The sequence below is a fragment of the Vulpes vulpes genome, chromosome 11 (assembly GCF_048418805.1).
Source record: "Vulpes vulpes isolate BD-2025 chromosome 11, VulVul3, whole genome shotgun sequence".
NCBI classification, from domain to species: Eukaryota; Metazoa; Chordata; class Mammalia; order Carnivora; family Canidae; genus Vulpes; species Vulpes vulpes.
This window is the reverse complement of record NC_132790.1, coordinates 83381930-83400016: the sequence shown is the minus strand read 5'-3', so window position 1 is coordinate 83400016 and position 18087 is coordinate 83381930. Positions and strand designations below refer to the sequence as shown.

Below are 18087 nucleotides of genomic sequence, written 5' to 3'. Positions count from 1 at the left end.
TCAACCAGTGTTTGGGTAGAGGTTTGTACTTGAGCCCTTTGTGCCAGGGAGGCTTCCTCCCTATGTTGATATATCGATGTGGGGCATTGGGAATGATAACAAGACTGCCCTCATCCACTGTTCTTTTTGCCCATGAGTGGGTGCAGCTTAAGCATATGTGCAGATCCTTGCCAACATCTAGGATCATCTGTGATCCCAGGAGGGCTCTTCTTGGCTATCTTTTCCCTGGTTCTCTCTGTTAAATTTCTGACTGCTCTACTCTTTGTTTCGTTGCTGGGTAGAACTTTTATGCCATTCAGCAGGAGCTAGGGGTGTGACAGCATCCCACTTCTCTCAGAATAACACCCCTTTTCTGTGGGCAGGTGTCCAGGAGTAACCCCTAGCTCTTAGCTTGTCCCTTAGCCTGTTTTGCCTGAGAGGGAGTTAGTATCCGATGAGTAAGGAATGGGGAAGAAGGGAGCCTCCTCCCTTCCAGCTACTGTCCAGAATAGAGCTTCTGCAACCCATCAATGGCCTACTTCTTCCAAGGTAGGTCTAGATGAGGAGCTCCCATCTTATCCGTGTCTATCTAGAGTAGAGCCCTGGAGTAATACCTCCATAACACAGAGCAGTGGTGGGGAACGGGACAAGGGACAAGGGAAGGGATTGTGGTTCAAAAGTGCTATAAACTGTTTTACTGAGATTTAGTAGAAAATCTACTAAATTTTTTTAGAGAATAAATGTTTCTCGGTTACTTAGAACATATTTCTCTATGCCCTTAGGGCAATTTATAAATACTTTAAATAATTGTCTTTTACCATTTTCACCAGTTAAAAAGTTGTTATGCGAAGCTTCTCCCTCCACCATTATAGAAATCTGGCCCTGGTTTGAACACTTTAAAAGAAAATTCAATAATCTTTTGAGCTAAACTGATTTTTTTTTTTTTTTTTGACATTGATATACGGCAGCCCGGGTGGCTCAGCGGTTTAGCGTGCCACCTTAAGCCCAGGGCCTAGTCCTGGAGACCCAGGATTGAGTCCCACGTCAAGCTCCCTGCATGGAGCCTGCTTCTCCTTCTGCCTGTGTTTCCCTCTCTCTCTATCTCTCTGTGTCTCTCATGAATAAATAAATAAAATCTTAAAAAAAAAAAAAAACACTGTTAACACACACAACCTTAGTAATACATTCACCTATGCAAAAGCATTCCAGTGCTCACTTCAGCAGCATATATAGTAAAATCAGAACAATAAACGTATTCCAGGAATATGTGAAGCAAAACCTTACATTCTCCTCCCTCTTTTCGAGAGGTAACTACTGTTAACAGTATAATGTATGTCCTTGGGGATTCTTCAGAACTTTCAAAGAGAGAGCCTCACTTTATTAAACAATTAAATTAGTGATTCATGAAGTGCTATTATGAAAATCACTCTTTCTTTTATTGTGTTTCTAGTCATTCATACCTAGAAAAATTCCTTACGGAGCAGATGATGGAAAGGCGAGAAGATGTATGGCTTCCACTCATTTCCTATAGAAATTCATTAGTCACTGGAGGTGAAGATGATAGAATGTCTGTGAACAGTGGAAGTAGCAGCAGTAAAACGTCCTCAGTGAGGAATAAGAAAGGACGACCCCCACTTCACAAAAAAAGAGTAGAAGGTAAGTCTGCCTTTATTCTGTGTGACAAGTAGTTTGCTTACTGTTGCAGAGGTAAATAAAGTGGCAAATTTGTTGAAGCAGGGTAATACTGTTAAGCAGATTATATCCTTGTATATTTGACACATACTGAGAGGTTAAGGCAAAAAGTTGGAAAAGATAAAGTGGAACATAAAAGGGTCAAGGAAAAAGAAGTTGGAAGAGCATGAAACACAGAGGAAGATGGTGCAGAGAAAAAGAGCAAACAGTTCTAAAGGTTTATAAAATTGATTCCTATGTCATAGACCCTGTAATACATTAAAATTTAAAAGAAGACAGTCATAATGTCAGTTATCAAAATTCACTCTAATGTAGAAGGGATTCTGATAAGTTGAGAGTAAACCTCTGCAGCAAATTGAATATACCAAAACAACTTTCCATTTCTACCCCATGGATGAATATTTTTGTGTGTTAAAATAATGATAGCCAACTTTGGTTTTATAACCCTCACGGACTGTGGGAAACAGGGAGCTGAGTTGTCATGAATGTGTGATCATTGGTAGTTATTCATGTATCCAAAAAAGACTGAAAATTGCTTTGTTAGAGCATAACTAAGAAAACTCAAAGTAAACATGCTATTCCCTGAAAGAGCCTTCCACCATTTCCATGCTTTTCTTAATAAATGTTCTCCAGACCAAAAAGAGACCAAGAGAGAGGAAGGCAGTGATCTGAATCCCATTCCTCTGCTCCTTTTTACAACCTTCTGTTTATCTTTCAGCATCTCACCTCTGCTTCCTAAAAACTAGTGACTCATGAAGGATTTTGCTACAACCTGTAGCAAAATTAATTAGAATTTAAATCTGTTTCTTTCATCATTGGGTAGGCACTACTGACTACCGATGAAGAGCACAAACTCTGAAATTAGAGTTCTAGAATTCATACTTGGCTTTCTAGTTTTAAGCTGTATGACTTTTGAGCATGTGATTTAACCTCCCTAAGCCTCAATCACTGATCGAATAAGGGATGATCAGAGTACCTATCTTGTAAATATTGTAAATATTAAATGAGATACTCCAAATAAAACAGTATATACACAGAGAGGTTACTTAGCAAAGAGCTTGGTACATAGGTAGCATGCAGTAAATGTTAGCTACTATTGTCAGAATATCAATACTTCAAAGAGAATAAAAGATACGAAAATATTTACAGAATTAATGTTAAAGACTTTCTTTCAAGTTTTACATTTGGGACTGAAAATCTTTTTGGTCCAGAGAATGAAAATACTAAACTTTATCTTTGTAGTATAGGTTCCTAAACTTTTCTCTAAATAATGACTCCAGTCACTTGCTTTTGAAAATGCCTTCTAGAGCATCATCTATCAGGATGCCCCCCCACCCACCAATCCATCTATCCATCAATCCATCTATCTGGATTTAAATCTGGGTATATAGATATTCCTTTAGCTTTTTCTTAGATGTAATACTCATTTTAGCCAACATTCATTAAATTCTTGCTGTGTACCAGGAATGTGTTAGCATTTAATCATTTACTTAACTAACATCTGTAAAGCACTTAGGTCAGTCTGTGCCACACAGTAAATGCTATATAAATGTTTTATGAATGAACTGTGAGCTCAACACTACTATCTGTATTTCACACAGAAGAAACTAAAGCTTAGAGAATTTAACCATATAAAATTCACTAATGGGGCAGTCAGTATTATCTTCAGGACAAAGAAAAGCATATATGGACCAGATAATTTGGTTGTTGTTAAATTGCAAAAGAGAAAACTTGCTTTTTGTCAGATTGAAATTTACCAAGAGACTAAGGTAGGTCATGTGCCCAGAATCCTTAGGCAGCAGTTTTATCTGTTTGGAATAAAAATGAGAAAGCTTTGCAAGAAGTGTTTTTACTGAAGAAACCTGAAGGGTTAGGAGGATCTCTTCAAGAAGAGTGAGTTCTTCTTGAAGTTATTCATTAAGTCTTTACCAAGCACCTTTCTAAGATCTGTGAGAAATGTTGGAGATTAGGTATTAATAAAAATGTTCACAGTCCAGATAGGCAGATGGGAAGGCAGAGAAGCAAGCAATTTTAGTACCAATTGGGAAGTGCTCTGATGGGCCAAAAGGTTTTCTGGAATATAAGGGGAGTGATCAAACTCTTAACAAATCAGGAAAGATTTTCTGGAAAAGATGACATGTAGTAGAGATAGGTTTACCAAGTTAATAGCATAAGTGATACCATTCTTATAAAATTTTAAGTGTAGTAAAAAATAAAAGTTAGGAATTAAATATTGAATGAAAAGTGATATGAATAAAAGAAGATGAAACCTCTTTTTGCTGATTAACTAAAGAAGGGATTAAATAGTGATCTTTGGATCAGTGGGATGACCTTAGGTAAGTATTTCCAGGAACCAAAAAGCTGATCTAGAACATACACATGTGTCTGACAATTTTTGAAACACTGAGAGATGAAATGTTTGATAGCAAATGAGGAATCTAACATGCTGCACAAATCTCTGAGATTTAATGGAGGAAGAAAAACAGATTCATACTGTGTACTTTGTGATTTAAATTCTTTTTTTTTTTTTTCATTTAAATTCTTCAGAAGAGATACTTTTATCTCTTATCATATCATATCATAGTAGTAGTATCATATCATAGTAGTAATACTTTTAAGTCTTCACATAGTAAGAAAATTACTTAGAATGTTTATAGTAGGAGCTTTATAATTATGTAAGATTATATCCACCTATAGTTTAGATACATAAATACTGCTTTAATATATTCACATCTTTGTAAATGATCTTCAGAAGAAGGAAGAAACAGCTCTTGGTCCCTTGAAGAAATTTAATTCTAATTACAGAGATAACATATACACTTGACAAATCACCTGCCATTCCAAGCCAAGGTGTAATTAAATCCTAAGTAAGTAGGAATAATTGTTTCCTCTAGAGGTTAAAAGAGAATGGGAAGCAGGGGCTGGGCAGGGTGATTAAGGAGGGCTTCCTGAAAGATGTAGAACTTAGAAGCATGAAAACAGCCTCTTAACCCATCCCCACATGTACAACCTAGCAAAAAGAATTATTTCTCTGGTGACAGTGTCCGAGTTGTGCAATGGGATTTACTGATTTCTCAGTAAAGGCCTGCCAGACTTTAAGTGCTGCTACTTGGGGCTCCTGCAAAAGCCTAGCAAATAGGCCCTTTACTGCTTGAGCAAAGGAGGTTAGAGGGGTCTCTAGCTGGCCTAATTCTTCCCCTTCTGCAGTGAATTAATCCTTAGAGATGGAGAGACTTGAAAGCGAGGAAAAGGTAAGGATAACATGTTTGATTATTATATTCTACGTCCATTTAATCCTTAAAACTCTGTAAGGTTGAATATTGATATCCTCCTTTTGTATATGAGAAAACTGAGTTTTGGAAGCTCAGTAACTTTCATAAAGTCACACAAGTAAGTGGTATAAGTGGGATTCAAACGAGGCAATCTAACCCAGGAGCCATGTTCTGCAAGTCTGTGCTGTGACTTCTACCAGAGTTCACTCCACTCGACATTTTGTGACTCTAACTGGAATTTTACAGATGAAAGTCTGGATAATACATGGCTAAACAGGACTGACACCATGATTCAGACTCCTGGCCCTCTGCCAGCACCACAGCTCACTTCCACTGTACTGCGGGAGAATAGCCGGCCCATGGGAGAGCAGATTCAGGAACCTGAGTCTGAACATGGTTCTGAACCTGACTTTTTACATAAGTAAGTAGTAAAGATTCATTTTCTTGTTATAAAATTCTTAATTATTAAAAGCTATCAAAGAAAAACTTTGTTAAAGTATTATTGATTAGTTCATGAGAAAAAAACCACAAGCAGAGGCTATGTATTTTATATTAGAAGATACATAATAAGTCTGCCAGCACTTGTGGATATCAGTTAATCAAAGTCCAGAGACCTTTAAACCAAACATGGTGCCTCGATAAGTGCTGATTTCAGTTGAAGTTTAGGGATTCATTGGTCTGTTTCTTCTCAGAGACTTATGAAAGAGACATGCAGGTCATTTCCCTAAGAGTCTCTGCTAAGGTTGTTACTAGTCTGGACACCAAATAAATAGACTACTGCTTTTATCATCCATTTAATTAACAGTACTTTGTCTGGGTCAAGATTATATTTTAAACTGTTATGGATGAAGGTATTTGTCAAGATATTTGATAAATTCTGAGAACAGTTGCCCTTTCCCTAAGAAAGAAAGCCTTACCTTTACCCACACTAGTAATTAATATGTTTTCTAGTACCGGGGCCCCCAAAATTTTGGAGAAGGCAAGATGATGATATGACTTCTGCTATAAAAAAACATAAAAAAGGGATCCCTGGGTGGCGCAGTGGTTTAGCGCCTGCCTTTGGCCCAGGGCGCGATCCTGGAGACCTGGGATCGAATCCCACGTCAGGCTCCACGTCAGGTGCATGGAGCCTGCTTCTCCCTCTGTCTGTGTCTCTGCCTCTCTCTCTCTCTGTGACTATCATAAATAAATAAATAAAAATTAAAAAAAAAAAACATTAAAAAAAAAACATTAACTTTTTCTTTGTTGTTTTCCATCCAACTTTTAAGTTGTCCTATCTCCTTGTGTTTCTGTTCACATTGGGGAAATGCTCTCAATTACTCTGATGGATGAGGGAGAATTTCCAGTTGAACTCAACAAATTTAGCAGGTTGAAAATGAAAAGAGGCAGTGTTAGAATTATTCAGATCCTGGGTTTTCATAAAGCATCTTTGCTCAAAGGGTCTGCATTTCTTCAAAGCTAAAAGGATAGTCGTTGTCAGCCACTGCATAACAGCATTCTTAGAGAGAACTTGCCTTATAACCAGCATTCCCACCCTACTTCCTAGAGGCCAGATTTTTCCTTATTTGAGCACCCTACCTTACTTCCCTGACTTTACCACTTATTAGTTCCTCCACTCTGTGATCTACTTTTCCCTGCTCTAGGTTTATCCATTTAATCAAAGTACTAACCCCACATGATATAAAGACAGCTGCTCAGAGAGAACTTCATGTGGCAGATGTTATCTACCAAAAACCATTAAGGTTTACATCCTGTAAAATCCCCAAGAGGCATGTGTTTATCCAAGTGTCCATGTGCCAGTAAGTATAGAGAGCAAGTGAAAATTTAACCCAGCATGCACCTCACTCCAAATCTGTTCAGAAGGAGCGAGAAAAAAATGTGTTAATTTTCGTTGTTCAACTCTAGAGAGCTCTGAGCCACAGGACCAGGATCATTTCTGCCCCTTAGGGGCCTGGCTGTCCAAGTAGGAACTCTTGTTTGGCAGAGATTTTGGGGAATGAAGCTGATAAATTAAGCACTGGTAGGGGAGGGAAAGATTTTACCCAACTCTCTTAGGATCCCTGACTGGGTCTGAAGATTTAGATCAAGAGGAGAAAAGCAGGGATCCCTGGGTGTCGCAGCGGTTTGGCGCCTGCCTTTGGCCCAGGGCGCGATCCTGGAGACCCGGGATCGAATCCCACATCGGGCTCCCGGTGCATGGAGCCTGCTTCTCCCTCTGCCTGTGTCTCTGCCTCTCTCTCTCTCTCTGGGACTATCATAAATAAAAATTAAAAAAAAAAAGAAAAGCATACACATTTTATTGAATTCTTTACATGTACATAGGAGCTTTTACCATAGAATGAAAACCTGACAAAGTTACCAAGGCAGGGATCTCTTATACATTTTAAACAAAGAATAAGTTTATGAAGAATTGATAAGACCAAGGGGATTTGGACTACGAGTAGTCTCAACTGAGACTATGTAGTCCATATCTTCTTTAATTAATTAGGAAGATAAGGTTGGTTTAACAAGGTTTGTTTGCAGATTCCTCTTGTGCCATCTCTGGATTGGTAAGAGTCTGTCTCCCATAAAATGAGAATTTATTTCCTGCCTTAAGGCAGAAAAGGAGGAGCTTTTTCTGTGTTCATTCCTTCTTAAATGCCTTCAGCTCAAAATAACCTGTACCGTAGAGGCAGTATTTTGAAGTGACATACTTTGGTTTCCTTTACACCTAACAAGCAGCCACAACCAGCATCTCTTGGAGACTTAGGCATCTCTTTGGGCAACTTACTGCCATTTTTGCAAAGGTAGATCCTTCAATAATGATTTGTCTCACCCTTGACTCTATAATAAATCCAGGTAACTCCTCATACATTGCAAGTAGGCCAACCAACTATGGCCTTCTTAGCACGGTACTGATTAGCTAAATTTATCTTTTATCACAAAATGAATAATGTATTCTCTTAGTCCTCAGATGCAGATTTCTTGGTTAGGCCAACCGAAATTAGAAGATTTAAATCGGAAGGACAGAACAGGAATGAACTACATGAAAGTGAGAACTGGAGTAAGGCATGCCGTGTAAGTGTTATCATCAAGTATCACAAGAACATGACTATGTGATGCTGGTCATTTTGTGGAATGACAGCTTTCCTCAGACATTTGGACTCAGAAGAGGAGTTAATCGTAATTAGTATAATTCAGTATATGCCATGCAATGTAGGATAGAAATAGAGGGTGTGAACTTTTGAGGCTTTCACCATTTATATCCTAGTGCTGCCACTTGTCAGCTCCATGGCCTTGGCAAGCTCTAAAATCTCAATGCTTCGGGTTCTGCATTTGTAAATGTGGGATAATGATACCAATCAGAGTTTTGTGGGAATTGATACATAGCTAAGTAAATGTTAAAAAAATCTTGAATGAAACAAATGATCCTTACTTACCTTAGGAGTTCAGGTTCATAGATTATGCAGCCTGTGGGTTGTGACTGGAACCTGTGCTTTCATTGGTTAGAAGACCTACTGTAAGAAAGAGCCAGGACTCCAAATCCAAGGAGTCTGAACATCTTCCTGATCATGCTTTTTCCTTATCAGTCGGGGCTTAATGGAGGAAGATGCTGAGCCCATCTTTGAAGATGTGATGATGTCATCCCGGAGCCAGTTAGAAGATATGAATGAAGAGTTTGAAGACACCATGGTTATTGATCTGGTAAGGAAATTTCCATACATTTTATTCTCTTAAAATATGTGAAAGTGTTGGTGTAAGATGATGCTCTTGTTTTCAGAATCCCATGGGAAGGAGAGGTGTGAAGGTTGTAAACATGGCAGCAGGCAGGACCAGTGTAATGCTTAGCACATTTGGATGAGCTTGTATTTTTCAAGCCTGCTTTCCTAGTAGTCAGATTTTAAATTCTGGCAATAACAGGAACTAGTTCCTTATTACCTTCTGGAGAAGGGGCTCACACTATATCTTTCCGTATAGAGTGTGCATCTGTTCTCTTAAACTTGGAATCTGATGATACAGTGTGTTCCAGCACCGAATATGAACCATATTTGTTCAGTGTGAAAAAACATCTTTGAAATAAGGAAACCTGAATATGGACTAGGTATAGGTGATATTAAGAAATTACTGACTTTGTCAGGAATAGTAATACATGGTGGTTATATTTGGGTTGTTTTTTTTTGTTTTTATTTTGGAATTTCCATCAGAAATTCATTTTGAAGCTGTTATGGGTAAAATGACATAGATAAGAAAAACAGTGTGGAGACTCAATGAAACGAGATTAGCCAAAGGTTTGACAGTTGAAGCTAGGTGATGGGTACATGGGAGTTGATTGAACTTCTTTATGTATTAATTTGCAAGGGCTGCTATACAAGTACCACTGAATAGGTGGCTTAAACAATAAAAATTTTCTAACATTTCTGGAGGCTATAAAAGTCTGACATCATGGTATCGGGGAGATTGAGGCTTCTCAGAGATTTCATTGAGACTTCTCTCCTTGTAGATGGTCAGTTCTTTGGTCTTCATATGATCTTTCCTATGTGTCTCCTCTTAGAAGGATATAAATCAGATTAGAATCCACTCATATGACCTCATTTTATTTAACTCAGTATCTTTTTATAGGTCCTATGTCCAAATATGTGACATTCTGAGGTCACATTCTGAGGTACTGGGAGTTAGGGCTTCCATATGTGAATTTGGAGGGATGTAATTTAGTCCATAATGTTCTGCCTTGTAGGTTTTAAATCTTCTATAATGAAAAGCTTTTCTAAGAAATATAAAGGATATCATGTCACTCCATTCTCTCCCTTCCTATCTGTAGCTTTCCATCTACCTGCTTTGGGGAATTGAGAGATCAATTTTATAATCATTCCATGATTCAAAGGCATGTTCTATGTTTGTAGGCCCCAAAATTATATATATGTATCTACATATTCAGTTTATTCATTGTAATTTGAAATCCTTTTTTTTTTTTTTTAAGTGTATGCTCCATGTAAAAGCCACATTCTTTTTCTTTCAAAAGTTGATCTTCAACAGCTCTATTTTGTGATACCATCAGAAATATTAGCGGCTTACTATCACAGTTCATTGTCTTAATGTATTGAAAAAAAAATATTTTGGCTTCTCTTTCCAGCCCCCATCAAGAAATCGGCGAGAGAGAGCTGAGCTGAGGCCAGATTTCTTTGATTCTGCAGCTATCATAGAAGATGATTCAGTAAATGTTAAATTAATACTGCTTTTTATTTATGGTTTCTGGGTCTTGTTTATGCACAAAGTTAATTGTGTTTCTCATTTTTCTAGGGATTTGGAATGCCTATGTTCTGAAGTCTGAAGAAAATTTACAAATCTGGAACTCTATTATTTAGAGCTAGAGGCCTATATACTGTGATAGCTTGTATGGGGGAAAAAACACTTTTGATGTGATCTGATTTGTTTTTTAATCAAATGATTGAGGTCAATCCCTTTTTGTAGTGACAGAAGAGGAGCATGTAAATTACCCAAGGGAATGTTGGTGAATGTCACCTCAGAAAGACTGACCTGAAAAATCATTTGTGTCCTAATATTGGACTTATCCCAATACAGATGTGTGTGTTTTTCTGGAGGGAGGAAAAAATTTTAAATTTTTAAAACCGCTGTCAAGATAAACACTGTTATACACCTGTTTTATGAAAACTCAGCATTGAGTAAAAAAAAAAAAAAAAAAAAAAAAAAAAAATATTTTTAACTTTATTTTCCTGTTGTACAATTTAAAAACCGTTTTAACATTTTGCCTTTTTATGTTTTAAAAGCTAACCATTTTTATTAAACCTATGAGTAAGCAGCTCATCCTAATTGCCGAAGAGTGTTTTGGAGCTCACTGGATTTGGTTGACCTTGTGGAATACAGAAATACGGAGGAGCAGAATATTGACAAGCTAAGATGAAATTCTGACAGTGCATCTCTGCCAAAAACCACACACCCTCTGTGGATATGGATTCCCTGATTTTATATACTCTTGAATAAAAAGGTTTATTTTTATTTATAAGGGGGCATAAAATAAGAAATGTCCATGCAGCCATTTTCCAACAGATGCTGTACACCATTCATTTTATATAGAATAGGGAGATTCAAATACAGTACATTTTCTATTGGTATTTGTTCTGTGCATTTTTAGCAACTTCTACCAGCAAATAAAGTATTCTCAGAAAAACAAAAATGGTTCTCAAGTTATCAGTTTGCTGTTTTTACTACTTATTTCATGCCCTGCCAAATTCAAATTACATAGACTTCCGTTTTCTTAAAAAGATAATCATGAAGAACTTCTTTGCCATTCAAAAATAATTTTAAGTGTAACATAACTGTGTCTACTTCCCATGCACTTAATACCTTATGCGCTAATTTTGTGAATTAAGTTTACCAATTATAGAAGTATGTGCCGCATAGAAGTCTGTGCTTAGAGGGTGAAGTTCCTAAGCTTACCTTGAAATACAGCTACATTTCAGTGTTAAATGTGCATATTAATTATTTTGGGGAAAGAAATTATGAATCTTCAGGACAGCCTTCAATGGTTTAGAGTTACAGTCTACTTAGACTTTTATGACTTGCTGCTATTGTTTTAAAAAGCCCAGTTAGTTTCTACCTTTCTGATTTTTCAAAGTAAGCCTCAATTCCAAACTAATCCATCCACACCTGTTTCTGGGCTGGTTTTTAAAGTAGCTGCAACAGAATCATGAGGCTTTCCCTTCTTACCAAAAATGAAAAGCATTTTTTTTTTTACTACTCTGTGCACCCAATGATTATTTTCTGCTGGGAAAGCAAATGGATTATTCATTCTTTTAGTAAACACAAAACGAATTTTTCTCAATATTTGTACAGTTCTGAAAAACCTGGTCACCAAAAATGTTACATCTGCTAATTTTAGCAATTCCTGGGCTCCAGTTTGAGGGGCTGGGGTCTCACTTTCTTCCAGAAATGTGGGCCTCACTGGACATGAAGGGGCAGGAATAACTGGACTGTCCATCACTGCCAGCCCTGCCTACAGTTCTGGCCAAGGAGGAAGCTGGGAGGTGCCCTGGCACATGCACAGAGTGATCCTTTGCTTGACAGTTTCATGTGGAAAACAGATGCTGACTTAGAATTGTAGACTACCATGCAACAAAAAAAAAGGCTTAATATCTACTCCAATGGGTTTGCAGTTCAGTTTGAAGTCAATCGAATTTTTGTATTTTCAGTGTCTCCTTGATTGGTTTTGCTAGTAATTCTGTAAATTGTACATTTGCAATATGAGGTTTTTTTCCTTTTGTACAATTTGAAACTGATGCTTCACCTTTCCTTTAATAAACTATTCAAAATCAGGCCTGTGGTAGTCATCCTATTGTTGTTAATAGGTAAAGTGTTAAAGAGATGATTTCTGTCCCCCTGCTCTTGAGAGCTTGCTTATTCCTGTAATTTGTTAACTAATGGGAGGTGGGTTTTTTTTAAGATTTTATTTATTCATGAGAGACAGAGACCTAGGCAGAGGGAAAAGGAGGCTCCCTGTGAAAGCATGATGTGGGACTCGATCCCAGGACCCCAGGATGACACCATGAACCAAAGGCAGACACATTCAACCACTGAGCCACCCAGGTGTTCCCCCTCACTTTTTTTTTTTTTTTTTAAAGAAATTTAGGACTAGTTCAATCATTTTCTCTCGTTTTGTGGATTTCCCTGGAGAAACTATGGTTTGAGAGGAGGTCCCTTGCAGGCTGAGTTTTGAAGGATGTATTCGGAGTTTGTAGCCTGGATCCTTCTCCTGCCCAAGATCTAGCCCCTAGACTTATGCATGATTACACCCAAATAGCAGCCCTTTAAAGATCACTTGGATTCTACAAAGCCATGTTAGAGTTTCTCTTGATATTGGTGCCAGACATCACTCATAAAAACTCATGCCCTACACTTTATGAGCCTGCCCTTGTTCTCTGGGCCATGTTCATTACATGGCCAAAGATGTGTGCGCAGAAAGAGCAGGGATGCAAGATAAACTCCAGGCAGCCAAGGGGGAAGGTAATAAAGATGAGCTACCACAGAGACCCTTCCTTAAGACTACAAGGTAATGAGACTGGACCAGAGCTTTATCCAGTGTGATTCTATCTTGGGACAAACTTGAAACCTCCCAGATGTGGTTTGACTATGACTGTATTTGGCCCTGCTTCCAGAAGAGAATCCATCAAACAAGGAGCTGTTGTCTTCATGGAAAACAATGGCTCAGTGTCCTTACCTCAGGCTTTTGATGCCAAGCCAAACTCAGGTAAGGTTCCATCTATGCCTTGCTCTGTTGGGATCTTTATTATGCATCACTTTTTGCCATCAAAAGCTCTACCAATGAGCTACGCCCTTATACATCACTTTTTGAAGGACAGCTTTCTGTTCTCACCAGGAGAGAGGGACATCGTCAGAACCTTCCTAAGGCTGCTATATCTACCCAAATGTGCTGGCTGGAGTCCACAGAGGCCCCAAACTGAGGCGCTGGCCATTAAGTGACCATAGCTCCTGTTTGGAATAGGGGAGATCATGCCCACAGAAGTGCAGCAGGAGGACCAGTGGTTCTTACTAAAAAAATAAAGCCACAGCTCTCAAAATCCTTCAGAATTAGAAGGATGTAAAATAGTCACATCTGTCAAACAGTTGAAGTTTAGGGCTGATTCAACAATTTCATCAAAAGTGTTTGTTAATGTATGAGTGAGTGTCCTTCATAGGCTTCTCTGAGCAGACCATATCGAAAGCAGCAGCAGCAGCCAAAAGCATCCGTGCATCCAGAGGCAGAGAACTCAACAGAGACCAAGACGTGGTCAGAAGAGAAGCTGGAAGAACTTTTCGAGGACACAATCAACTGGAAGGCTGCATTGTGAATGTGCTCTCTGTTATTCTAGCAACTTAAAAAGAAGACAGGTCATCATGCATGAGGTAAGGAAAGCTTTCCAAATTTGGGTAGCTCTTTGGGTTGAGACAATCCCAGTGGAGCGAACCACCACCACCTTTCTCCCTTAGGAGCACTCATCCCACTTACTTCAGTTGAGATGCACTGTTCTGAATGGTTAGAAGGCCTGGAGTTTAGATAATTCTACCTGGGTTCGAATCACAGCTTCACCACTCTAGCTGTGTGGCTCAGGAAGAATTGGTTTACTTAAAGCAAGAGGAGCAGGGCAGGTCCAGTAGAACACTTGTAGTATCTCTTAAACTTTGCCTCAATTCTCAACATATTACTTGCTCTCAATCTAAAGACAGACACTTGCCACTGCTCTGCTCAATACACCCAAATTCTCTAGCTACAAGACTCCATAGTTTTATTTTTCCCCTTAAGGAAAGAATTCCAGTTGGGAAAGGCCTTTCTAAACAGCAGCCACCGGAGAATACTCTGCCGCCATTCTCCAGGCATTGTCATCCATAGATGCTGGTCTACTTTGCGAGGTCTTGCAGCTCTGTGCTTCCTTGGCCACCAGGCTTGGTTTATTGCATGGGACTTCTCCCACCATCTCCATGCCAAGGCTTCCCAGAAGTCACTTTGCCCAAATGCTTTATTCCTCTACCTCTTAGAGCAGTCCCAAAACAAGCCCTTCTCAGTGCCCAGATTTCACAACCTGGTAAAGCACATCTTGGACCCCCTTCCTTAAAAATAAATAAACTCATAAGCTTGTATTTTTATATAGACTACAGCAGTCACCCTTCATATAGTCCAAATCCTAGGTTAGCTGACCCCAGAAATTGGACTAGGCAAGCAATTTTAAGATACTCAGTCACATGCAAATCAACCCGCATGACCTCTTAAGAGGCCTCTAAAAGCCCAAGAGTCTGCCATCACTTCTTTCCCCTGGTTTATAGTCTTTCTGCTGGTGCCAAACAGGAGTATAAAGAACCTTTGGCCGGTTTCTGCCCCCTAGAAATTCACCATCTACTTAGGAAGACAAAAATATATATACTGGGGGAGAAAATGCAAGATCAGATACTTTAAAAAAAAAAAAAAAACAGCTGCAGTAAGCAAAATCAGTTCAAGCCCACAGGTTGAGATGAACCAAGTCAGGTCCTTCCTTCAGCATGAGCAAATTGGAGCTATTCAACAAGAGGGTGTGTTCCAGGGAGCTGTAGGCTTAAACTCACTTGGTAAGCATTGGGAGGGACATTCTGTGTGGGCTAAAGACTTGACTTTGGAGAGCAGGGTACTATGTACTGGAAGTGCTGAAGCAGAAAAATGCAATAAAATATAGATCGGGAATTAGTCTATTAGCTCAGAACAAGATTTCTGGCATTAAGAGTAGGTCACAGAGAAACACCAGTGGGAAGATGCACCTAGAGTCTGACTAGAATGGGAGATTCACAATCACCTGGAGAGGGAAGAGAGACATCCAAGAAAAAGTAACTAAGGCCATAAGTCTGGCTACCTGGAATGATGGGGTGGCTGGTAGAAATGGGAAAAGTAGACAACAGTCACATACTGATTTAACTCAAGTTGACCTTGAAAGAACATTCAAGCTCCTTTGGAGCTAAGGATCTGGGACAAGGGAGTCAGTAGTGGGAGGACCTAGGGCTCTCACCACAGAGAAAAGCACACCCTATGGGGCACTCTGAAATAGCACTCTGTAGTTGACCTTTATGCTGAAACCACGTAAAATCTCCATTTCTAGTATAACTTTTCTTTTTTAAAGATTTTATTTCTTTATTCATGAGAGACACAGGGAGATAGAGGCAGAGACACAGGCAGAGGGAGAAGCAGGCTCCATGCAGGGAGCCCGATATGGGTGGGACTCGATCCCGGGTCTCCAGGACCAGGCCCTGGGCTGAAGGCGGTGCTAAACCGCTAAGCCACCCGGACTGCCCTCTAGTATAACTGTTTATTTTGCTGAATGCATAAAGCTTTAAGTCAACAAAGATGGGGGGGGAGATCTACAGTGGCCCACAAACATTAAAAAAGGACTCTCTTTCAAACTGGTAACATAAAAACTGGTAACGATAACATAATTACAAAGGAGTCTTGAACTTCTAAAAGTTCTCAAACTTGGGACGCCTGGGTGGCTCAGCAGTTGAGTGTCTGCCTTTAGCTCAGGGCGTGATCCTGGAGTCCCACATCGGGCTCCCTGCATGGAGCCTGCTTCTCCTTCTGCCTGTGTCTCTGCCTCTCTCTTTCTCATGAATAAATCTTTAAAAAAAAAAAAAAAAAAGTTCTCTAATTTTTGTATTTAGTGTAGGATTGAGCATATGAGTAAATTATTTTGAAGATAATGGGAGCCAGTTTTATCACTGTGAGAGAAGAAATCCATAAATATAGAATAGGGGAAAGCAAAGAACCACCTGTATGTTGGATTAGAATTAAAAGTTTCAATATGAATTCATGATTTTGAACATATATAATATATACACATGTTCACAAATTTGTATAAATATTTCCTAGTCTCCTGAAAATACCAAAAAGCAATGACACCCCAGCATAAATGTGAACATCTGCCAATTTTAGCTTCTAAATGACATCTATTAAAATAAACCAGGACTGGGGAGAAACCAAGCTGGGCAAGGAAAATAGATGATGAGCCTGGTAAATTATTCTGTGTCAAAAAAAATAAGGAAGTGTGCCAAAAACTATTGGGACGTATCAAAAGGATCAAAGAGCCAACTTTAAAGAAGCTCTCATTGAAATTTTAAGTGTCAGTATAAGTTAACACTGTAAATTTTAAAAGAATCCATGTCTCTGCTTTTTCTTGCTTTGATGTATTCATTCAGTAAAATAAACATTTATGAAACACCTACTATATACCAGATTTTAACTACTATATGCTCCCCAATCTCATCTCTTGGGGGTGGAGTTGGGATGGTGCAGGAAGGAAAAAAAAATGTAACTAGTATAATGTGTGTCTGAAAATTTGACAGAGTGACAGCATAGTAAGAAAAGCTATTTCAGGAAAAACTGTTCTTAAAAAAATGAATCCATGAATCTAAACAGATACTAAAAAAATTAAAACAAAAAAAGTTCTTTCAGGAAAGTAACAACTAACAAATGCAGACATAATGATAGGGTTAGAAATGCAACATTTTAGAATCCACACAGAATAGCTGATTGAGGCAAGAATCATCAATGGACACTAAAAGTACTAGGTGAAAGTTTGTTGACAACCTTAAAGAATGCCCCCAGATCAGTTATAAATCACAAAGAAAAAATGGTAACCTTTGCAGCCACCACCGTAACCAAGTGATGAGTCAGTGTCATCTATAATGGGAAAAACTAGCATAGGATGCTTCCTAATGTGATACATGACTCATTATTGTGTCTTACACTTACCTAGATCTGAACATCTGAAAGCAATCAGACAAACCCAAATGGAGAGATAATTCTACAAGATAACTGGCAACCATTCTTCCAAATGTCAATGTAATAAAAGACTGTAGGACAATGACCCTTGTTTCCTAGGAAATACACACTGATGTTTAGTGGTGCCGGGGATAAAGGGTCATGATTCTACAAATTACTCGCAAGTGGGTCAATAAAAATAATAGTTATATATTTATGGAAGAGATGCACCAAATATAGAAAAATTAACTGGAAAATCTAAGTGAAGGTGTACAAATAGCATACTCTTGCAACATTTCTATAGGTTTGAAATTTTTCAAAATAAGTTTTTAAAAATGTGAACACATTTCTGAAAAGCACTTAATATAGGGTACTATACCTTACTGAGCATCTACTTTGCCAGACATAACTGCAAATGTCTCATTTAATCCTCAACAGTTCCTAGAGGAACTAAGAGCACATTATTAAATATTATTTAAAAGTAAGGGAATTGGGATGCCTGGGTGGCTCAGCAGTTGAACACCTGCCTTTGGTTCAGGGAGTGATCCCAGGATTCGGGATCGAGTCCCACATCAGGCTCCCTGCATGGAGCCTGCTTCTCCCTCTGCCTGTGTCTCTGCTTCTCTGTCTTTCATGAATAAATAAATCGTAAAAAAAAAAAAAAAAAAAAAGGAAAGTGAAGCCTAAATGGTAAGTACTTTGCCCTAAAAGCCCATCATCTCACCTACAGAGAAAACAATTATTGGGGGAAAAAGGAAAAAATACACAGGTGTCAAATAAGGGTCAGCTTTAAGTATCAGTACTCTATTACTATATGTATTATCTTCTTGATTTTTCAGATTTTTACTATAAAAAATGAACTTTGTGCTCAAAAAA

The 18087-nt window shown here is 38.5% G+C and overlaps 1 protein-coding gene across 3 annotated transcripts in view; it reads left to right on the top strand.

Annotated features, from left to right (window-relative positions):
- The window catches only part of STAG1 (STAG1 cohesin complex component), a 401472-nt gene extending 389219 nt beyond the window's left edge, over positions 1-12253 (top strand). For all 3 annotated transcript variants that reach the window (XM_026015434.2, XM_072726920.1, XM_072726921.1), the window contains 6 exons: positions 1430-1635; positions 5190-5364; positions 7890-8000; positions 8513-8627; positions 10054-10134; positions 10221-12253. In XM_026015434.2, coding sequence (XP_025871219.1) covers positions 1430-1635; positions 5190-5364; positions 7890-8000; positions 8513-8627; positions 10054-10134; positions 10221-10244 — 712 coding nt within the window. In that variant the 3' untranslated portion in view covers positions 10245-12253. The remainder of the gene's footprint in view (positions 1-1429; positions 1636-5189; positions 5365-7889; positions 8001-8512; positions 8628-10053; positions 10135-10220) is intronic.
- Positions 12254-18087: the final 5834 nt, after the last annotated feature.